The following is a 9,414-nucleotide window of genomic DNA, read 5'->3' as shown; positions in this document are numbered from 1 at the left end:
TTTAACCCAAGGGCAGTTGTCACAGGACAAAACCTACTGCAGCAGGAAGAAGAGTTGAAGAGAATTCCCCTGCAGGAGTGTTTGTTATACAAGCTTTATCTCAGCACTGATGCAGAATGAGGTGTGTGGTTTTGTACTGCAGCTGGCAGATGCACTGCTCAGCACTGCGCAGTGGTCTGAGGAAACAGCCCAGCTTAGGTTGCCCTTTCTGGAGTGTATAACGACAACACCAACACAAGTTTCCATCCCAGAATTAGAGGGATCGAATGCTGGCAGGTTGGGATAGCCATGCACCAATGCCACCAGTCATGTCCCTGCCCTGCTGCAGAGCACAGGAGGGTGACAGGCAATGAGTGCCTGCTGCTGAAGGGAGGAATGTGAAGTCTCTGCAGCTGGCTGTTCTCAGTGAGCACTTGGAGGCGATAAAGAAACGGAAGCTAGGGCTGGGGGAACGGGTCTGCTTTTTTAGCTGCTCACACAAGCATAACCTCTGGGAAGGCCCCAAAACAGTGGCCTCCAAATTCAGATTACATGGAGTATTTGTACCCACACCCTCCTTCCAACAACCTCCCTAGAGTGCCAACACCAGCAGCCTGGGAATGTCTCCTGCCATACCTTACCAGGCCTTGAGGACAGGCCATTTTCTACGGGTACTGACACTTTTATACTTCCCTTTCATAGCTCTCTGGTTTTTAAAAGAGAGAGAGACTGAAAAATTAAAGCAACTTAGTCCCGCAAAAATGTCAGAAGGGAAGCTGGGTCAATGAAGAAGGCAGGGCTAGTGAGCTGTTCGCTGCGGGGGTCAGTGGCATGTGCCCAGAAAAGGGTTCAAAAGAAGAAAAATCACAGTGGGGAGCAAAATACAGCACTTAGGAGAACAAAACTAGCTTGGAGGCCCAAACTTGCAACAAAGCATTTTACCTGAATTGCCACTAGTGAAACACCTCCTTACGAAAAGCTCACCTTTAGATCTGCATTCAAATTTTGGCTGGCCCTGATTCCCTTTTAACTCGTGCTGTGGATGGAATAGGATCTCACAAAAGCAGGTGCTGCAAAAAACAAACAAACAAACAAACAAACAAAAAACAAAACCAAACAAAAATATCAGTAGTGATCAGTACATAGCTGGGCACTGATGCTTGTGTGCAGGCTGTACATGCAGAGCACCATGAACACAGCAGTGAGACAGTCTGATTTGTGCATTCACCTCCAGGGACATCAAGCCACCACCTATCTAGGAGTGAGAGACAATCTCTGCAGATTACCAAAAAGGAACAGGACAGGGAGGACATGGCTTCTACCCAATGCCATGGCCATATTGGACCCTCCATAGTCCTTTCTGCCATGCTCTGTGTTTGCACTGTGAGAGCACAGCCTGGATCCTGCTGCCATTCCCTAGTCTCTGTGCTGGCCAGTAGCACCCTAGGCTGGTGGCCACCAAAAAGGCTGCAGAGAACAGCGCTCATCCTGCACGCCAAGATGGCCAGAGACCCCTATTGCACTCCTTCCCACAGCCCTGATGGAATACTGGCTGAGAGGTGTTTCAGGCTTACTGGAGAACTACTGGCTTACCTGTCAAGATCCACCTTCTGCATTAGCAAGTAACGCAAGCAGAGGTTAACACAAAACTTTGTTTCCTTCAGAAGGAAGAAGGCTCTGCAGGTCAATCAGGTAAGGAAGTAACCAGATGTTCAGCCACCTCTGGGCAGACATTGTAATGTAGAGCTAAGACCTGATTTTCTTCATTCAAAAGAAAAAAGTTTAATATTCTCTCTGCTTGATAAAACTTCCCTGAGCTGAAGCAGGCAGGACACACGGTACCACAGCCCCACTTCTGCTTGACTCCTCTCTCTGGCTCAGGCACCACCATTCCTAGGTCAGCAGCAGGGAGTCATGTAGCCAGACATGGCAGCCCTGCCTCCAGCTGTGTGGTTTCTCCTCCTTCTACACGGCAGCCTTAATTTGGGATATTCAGCCACTTCCTCAGCTAGGGTGTTACCAGCCAGATGTTCACCATTTCACATTTTAGAACTAGCAAATTCCCCATGCTGCAGTGCCAGCCCAGGCACACATTTGTCAGCATCACACAAGCCACAAGGGGAAAAGCCCATGGTTTGTGCTTTCCCCTGTGCCTCCATGGTATGTGCCTCCAATTTACCACTCAGCTAGAACCATCAGTTTCCCCAGCTGAAGGAGGAGGCTTTGCCACCAGCCACCCTTCCAGGGTCTGCCAATGCTGCGGTCGCTGCACAGAGGCTCATTCACTGTTCTCATTGGGATCTGGTGGCACAAACCCAACAGGTAAGCTGTCTGGAACATGCATCTCTTCTCTTTCCCTGATCCAGAGAGCACACAGATGTGCTTGGATAGTTAATCTACAACAGAGTGAGCACTATTTCTAAGCACACAGCTTGGTAGGTGGTGTCAGTCAGCACCAGCCCAGAACCTGGAGCAGCATGGCAGCTCAGGACCTTGTAGTAGTAGTGGACACACCTAAAACTGCTACTGCCATTGTAAAGGGTTTCCTTCCCAAAGCGGTGACTGTTTCCAGCACGTGAGCCCATCTGTAACGCAACCCAGCAGCGTGACCAGTTGGGCTCCATGACTCAGCCACACTCGTGAGAAGTCGCTGGTTTGGTGGCTCCATCCTTCCCAATCTCGGCACAATCCCAGAGCAGGGGCAGGTACTGTTCATGCATTGATGGCATTGGCAACGTCTGTGAACACAAGACGGCTGGGTCTTTGGAGGGCTCCTTGGCTCGTCAGCAGAACCTGCATTGAAGCAGTGAAAGATGAGACCCAGCAAGTCCGCCTTACTTTGGTGCACGGCCCAGGGCACAGGCTGTGCAGCACTGTAACTAGATTCAGCCCCTTACTAAGGACAGCAAGGCTGGTAACAGAGCTGGGAGGCATGTTCTGTGAGGACACCTGGGCTGTCCAGCCTGGAGAAAAGGTAGCCTCACTGCTCTCTGCAGCTCTCCAAGGAGGGAAAGCAGAGGGAGGTGTCACACACTGGTTCTTGGAGCCAATGGTAGGAGGGGCATGGCACAGAGCTGTGCCATGGGAGGGTCTGATGGGGCAGCAGGGAAAATTTCTTTGCTGAGTTAAACACTGGAACAGCCTTCCAAGAGAGGATTGGTGCCCCACGGCCTGTCATTATTCAAGAGGCATTTGGACAATGCAGTATGTTAATGTATGTTAACTCGTGATTAGCCCTGAAGTGGTCAGGCAGTTGGACTTGATGACCTTTGTTCCAACTGAACTATTCTGTTCTATTACTCTCTTTTTTATTCTTCTCTACTCTTAAGGTGGGGCTGATATACTAACATGGCATCAACAAGGCTATAAGAAAAATACAATAAGCCAGAGAACAAATCAACACATCCATGCCAATTTAAAATGCTCACATCATGGATTACTGAGTGTAGGTTTTCTAGGACTGCAAAGACTTGCCATGTATGTTTCACCATCTATATGCGCAAGAGCAGCATGCAAAGAGTTGAAATCTCAAGAAGATCTGGAAACATGCCAAAAACTGAACCTTGGCTGCTGTTTTAGACTGCTTCTCTCACTACAGTAAGCCATTAAACTAGTGTGCTTTCCCAGTAGAAGTATCTGTGCATTAGCAAGCTCCAGAGGGAACACAGGTATTCTGCTGGCCAAGCACTACATAGGGAGGATACACTCTTATTGTTCTAAGTTCAACTCTAGCCTTGTCATTTCCCCTCTTTACTACCTGTGTAAATCCTCTGTGTGCTCTGACAGAGGAACCTGATGTTTCCCCTGTACATACTGCTCATAGGACAGGATCCTTTGCTTTCATACATCTGTATTCCTCTGCTTTCCTAAAATGGCGTATGGAATATGTTGTTTATCTTCCATGTTCTAATACACCTCCAGCATGTTCTTTGGCAGGTTGGGAAGCATCCCTCAAAGTGAATAATTTTATAATTACAATTGTATTTATTTTCTTTTTTCTTCCCTTCTGCCCACACCAAGCTTGCTACAGGTTACCTGAAAGTGTCAAGTATGTGAAAACTGAGGCATGTTGGGAAGAATTCCTGCTCCTGGAACTGGAAAAGCAAGGGAAGAAGTGAGCAACATGGAACATCTGGAGAGGAATTCAAAAAAGGAGACATGTCTACTCTAAGGGGAGGCTGCACCACTTGCCAGAAGACGTACCTGTTCCAACTATCCCTGCTGGCTCTGTCTTTGAGAAAGGCTTTTTGTGTGTGATAGCAGTGACAAAAGAAACAGAGAACACTATGAAACCAACTGCAAACAATGGTGAGAGCTCTCTATCCAGCAAGGCTGGCCTGGAAGTCCTGCCAAGATCAGATGTGCCATGCCATAATAACATGAGGCTTTCTGACAGCCTTCCTCAGGACCTGTGGTTAACTGTTACAACTACTGGCTTTACATTCACAACACCTTGTTCTACACTTGTAGCCTTCAGCAAAGCAGATATACCTTAAAACTGGGTGGAAATGTCTTATTTTCAGGCTGGCACCAGAGAGCCTCAGTACTTTGTGAGCAGTGGAGCCTCCTCTCCTCTCCTATTCATCCTATTTGCCCTAGGTGGTAAACTGCTGTAAACTCAAAGTCAACTGAAGAAATTGCATTGTTCTCTCTTCTAGCTGAGTTGTGCCTGCACTTACCCTTCCCAGGCTTGTTGTCCTAGTTGCCTGACTCTTCAAACCATCCTAAACTCTAAAATTCTCAAGGCCCCCATCTCCAGAACTGGGTGAGGTGAAGGGAGCCCTCTTGAGGTCTCACATGATTTCCTTACAGTACAATTTCACAGAAACTCCTCATCTGTATGAGAACTATTGAGTCACACATTGAGCACGTGGGGAAAGGACTGAGTCAGCTCTGGGAGCACAGGTGAAGGCAGTTCAGCTGTGTGACAGGAAGGGGTGGAGCCTGGCTGCACCTCTCTTAGATCTCATTTGAGGGCTGACTGTCACTGGAGGAGGATTTCTTTTTAGAAATTCTTCCTCAGTGAAGCTTTCTCCTGTGAACCTGGAATTTTCTGATAGGGGTAAGCAATCTTCTTCCCTTTCTCTATAGCACCTTTCTATTGTGCTAGTCCTTTTGTCATCACACCTTTGTTGTAACAGCTTTCCCAGTGTATTGATCTATCCAATTGCTACATCATCAACAGCAGGGCAGGAGCCAATGGCTGCAATAACACCCTGGCTATTACTATCTTGCTGCTTACCTTGCTCTGTGATGCCTGGGAAGATGCTGCATCTCGCCCATGTTCAAGGAGCTCCTGCTCCAGTTCATCCTGTTCTTCAGTGGGATCAAAGTTGTACATTGGCATGAGCTGGTGTCGTAGCTTCTCCAACCTACCCGTGGAAGGGAAAGCAAAGACTTGGTTGAAAAACTCAGTAGACAGAAGGACAGATGCTCAGGCTGTCTTCTCTGCTCCACTACTGAGGCATTTTGCAAGCTGTTTTTCCTTCTGCATGGGGATTCAGCTCTTGTTGCTGCTTGCTAGATAGCAGTTATGTCCCCTTCCTATGGGAAGGAGGATAAGAACCTGCTATACAGCTGGAAGGAGTGGAAGATGCCTAGAGAACAGCTCCAGGGATCAACTGCCTTCACTAATCTATGTTGGCAGGCATTACGCACAGAGGAGTCAAACAGGGACTGGATTTTAAGTTCCTGCAGACCTTAAAAGCTCAGGACAAGTCTTATGTATTGGGAAAAACAAGAGGGTGGAATGTAATGGCTGTGCGTTTTGCAACTCTTCTCCCTGTCTCTCTGCCTGTGACATCCAGCCCTGTCAAATCACACTATGCCTGCCAGAAGGGGTCTGGTTTTAGCTCCAGCAACTTGAGAGCAGTACTTCAACTATGGACTTGAAGTATGTATATATATATATATATATATATATATATATATATAATAAAAAAAAAAAAGAAAATAATAAATAGAAATGCAATAAATAGGAAAGAGAGACTGATGCCTGCAGATCTTATTGCTTCAAGTGACAGATATAACAAATTGCCCCAGAGGGTCTCCCTAAATACTGGGCAGGTGAGTTATGGAGGATGGATGGGTGGACATATTTCTGTGAAAACACTTAAGCTGTATCTGAGCTTTTTGAGGTTAGGGGAGGGAAATATCCAAGCTGTTACCGGCAGTGTCACCACAATTATCTATTTTGGAAAGTGTTAGGATGACACACTCCCGCTGTGCCAACACAGCCATTATCTCCAGCAGCTATGTTTACAGGCCAAGCATCAACTCCTCCTGGAGCAGTACCCAGATCTGGGCTTGAAAATTTTGTAACAGGCAGCAATACTTCTTGAAGGTCTGTGGCCCTGCCTTAAGGAATTAGGCAGGGAAGAGGTACCATATGTAAAGGTTGTGTACCACTGTCTTTGCTGTCAAAGATGAAAGAATCAAGAAACATCTTCCTCCATGTTGCTCTCCTCTCTATTTTCCACCAAGAGCTTAAGGAAATTAATACACTAAGTCTTGGACTAGGAAGCTGCATTTCTGCACTATGCTGCTGGCATTGCTGTGACTGAGGCTAAAGAGGCTTTCAGCCTTGCAAGGTCAGCATCATTAACTCAGGCTGTTGGAAAGCACAGATCATGGAATGAGACCCACACTTCTCACAACAGAGTTTCCAGCTTCTTTATCCACTCATAATCCTTTCCTCTCTTTTAATGCATCTAACATAAGAAGCATAAAGAATTTGCAGGATCCCTAACCTCCTCTTGCTCAACCATGTTTTTCCTTCTCAAAGCTCCACAGGAGCCTTTGAAGCTCTGCTGCTAAAGGTAGGCCAACACCAGGAGTGCGGAGCCCCTGCCCTGTGTTGTTTACAGTCAGATGCTGGATTGTTCCCTTGAACTCTCCTCATCTTCCCCTCCAATTCCTAGCCCTACCTGGATTTTGAAACACTGAGTTCCTTACAGCTAACAAGAGATGTTACTTACCTCTTTCTCTTCCTGATATACAGAACCTGAAGGAGAAAGAAAATCATCATTACAAACAGCAGCATGGGGAACAACTGGGAAGAAGAATTTTGGGTAGAGAGCACCCAGAGGAGGTATAGCAAGTCTGATGTCATTGTGCACCAAAGCAGAGGAAAGCGAAAAGTGACAGAAGTGACAACTGGAACTGACATTCTGTATACATCAGTGTAAGCTTAACAGTGCATCAAGGCTGACACTAGTGCTTGAGTGGCCTGCTATTAGGTGTGTTAGTAGTAGTCAGAATGTTAGGTGCGTTTTAAGTGTAGCTCAGCAGATTTCTAGTGGCTGGAGGCCATATGTTGCAGTTTTAGAATGGTTGAAGAACCTTCTCTTTGTAGTATTCTCCTGAAGATTTCCTACAGCATAGAAGCAGTTACCCCCTCCCCAGTACAAAGGGAAGAAGGAAAGAGGGCATGCTCAGTGACTTGCCTCGTGTCAGCCAGTAAGAGTGGCTGTCCTGGGAGGAAAGTGAGGCTTTTGGCCTCCAGAGCCTTGTTCCGAGAACTACGAACGCTGGCTGTTGCTCTCGGGAACTTATGACCATTTCCAGGACAGTGTTTCCAGGTTCTCTTTAGGGGCTTTTGGAGAAACTCCTTGGGTCTGCAATGAAATTTTGCAGTAGTCCCTTTCCATAGGCTCCTCTGCTGCTTGTATTAGCGAAGCCCTTCCTCACACGAGGAACGCGAGCTTGCTGCTACCTTCATTCTCTGTTGGTAGGTAAATGATCCAGTTATATATTGAAAGAACTGCAGTGCTTGCATTGTCTGTCAGACTCAGAACTATAGCTGTTGATTAATGGCAGGGTTAGTTACATGCAGCAAATCCTTGAGGACTCTGCTGATACCCGAGCAAGGAGAACCTCAAAAATGCAGTCTAGAATGAGTCTAGCAAAGACAGATTCAGTCTGCATCAGTTCAAAAAGACATGCCCACAGAGGAGATTAACAGGGTCCAGGCCTGCTTTAAAAGTTAAGCTGGATGAACTTTCCTATGGGACGCTGGTGTTGACAAGGTTTAAATCAATGCAGCTGTTCCAGTTAACAAGTCAAAACAGACTGACTTGTAAGTCTGCCATTGCTTATTTCAATTGAACTTCCTGTTGCTATTAAAAACAAATACTAATGTTATTTATGGTTTCCTCTAGACCTGCTGAGCAGCCTGCTCTGCCTAGACCCCAGGGAAACAGAAGAAATACTGGAGCACCATTCCTACCAGCTCTAGGTATGCCTTTAATATAATATAGAAGTTAATTCAAATCAGTCCTAGAACCCCGTTGCCACCCTTCACCCGCAGCAGATAGAAATACTTAGTAGTGTCTCTTACCATAGCTACAGCCAACCCAATCACAGTAATGATCCCAAAGGACAGCAGCATGGCGCTCATGCTGGGTCCGCTGCTGGCCACATCTGGGATTTTGGTGCTGTTGAAGCTAGTAGTCTCAGGGCTCACAGTAGCTGTTTCTGGTACAGTTGCATCCAGAGTTGTTCCTGTGTCTGGTTTGGCTGTTGTGGTGCTGCTGTGGTATAAGTCACGTGCAGAAGGTGAGCTGGAATTCATCCTGCCAGCTCTTAGCATCTTTTACCAAGCTGCTGTGCCCTCCACTCAAGAGACAGGTGCCAGCTACAGCACCAGAGAGTTTCCCCTCGTTTCAAGGACCCTCACGTGTGATCTACCTCACAGCCTCATCAATGATGGCTTTTCTGTGTAGGAGCCACACAAGTTTCTTCCTAGGAAAGAATGAGAACAGATGCACAGTGCAAAGCTCTTAGAGATGGCAGAACCTTTTCCACAGCTTAACTAGTATAGTTTTCGAGAGCAGCTCACAGATGCCCACTCAATTTTTTTTTAAGTGCATTTTTCAGAGGTACTGAGAGCCCCCAACGTCCTGCCTGGTTCAGTCACCACTGAACTGAGCTGAGGCCAGTCACCACTTGCTACTTCAGCTTGGCCTCCCTGCAGCAATTGGCAGAGCTGTGTAGTGTCTCAGAACCCCTCTGTCTTCAGTCTGCTACAGGATGAGCTAGGCAGCCTTCATCCATACGACAATAACAGGACCTCTCTTCTTTTCCTCTTTTGCTTTCAACTTACAAAAAGTTTCAGAGATCTCATCCATCAAAATGGCACTCAGCTCTGACACATCTGTATTTTGGACCCAGTAAAAATCACCCTGAAGTATCACAGAATGGCCAGGGTTAGAAGGGACATCAAGGATCTCCAACCCCCCTGCCATACTCAGGGCCACCAACCTCCACATTTAATACTAAACCAGGTTGCCCAGGGCCCCATCCAACCTGACCTTGAACACCTCTAGGGATGGGGAAACCACAGCCTCTCTGGGCAGCTGTTCCAGCACCTCACCACTAGAAGTAGAACTTCCCTGCTGTGGTGGTGGCTGGTGATTAATAAGTCACTGCACTATG

General features: G+C 47.0%; 1 protein-coding gene across 1 annotated transcript; it reads right to left on the bottom strand.

The window, feature by feature from the left end:
* Nucleotides 1–4,023: 4,023 nt before the first annotated feature.
* On the bottom strand, nt 4,024–8,551 carry LOC306950166 (uncharacterized protein C3orf18 homolog; the record flags this gene model as incomplete). Its single annotated transcript, XM_079540324.1, has 5 exons — nt 4,024–4,073; nt 4,183–4,222; nt 5,222–5,351; nt 6,957–6,982; nt 8,318–8,551. The coding sequence occupies 5 exons, from the start codon at nt 8,549–8,551 to the stop codon at nt 4,024–4,026; spliced, it is 480 nt and encodes a 159-aa protein (XP_079396450.1).
* Between the last annotated feature and the right edge of the window lie 863 nt (nt 8,552–9,414).

Source organism: Tetrao urogallus (assembly GCF_951394365.1).
Source record: "Tetrao urogallus genome assembly, chromosome: 10".
Classification (NCBI taxonomy): domain Eukaryota; kingdom Metazoa; phylum Chordata; class Aves; order Galliformes; family Phasianidae; genus Tetrao; species Tetrao urogallus.
The sequence above is the reverse complement of the archived record's forward strand: the minus strand, read 5'-3'. Positions and strand labels throughout refer to the sequence as shown.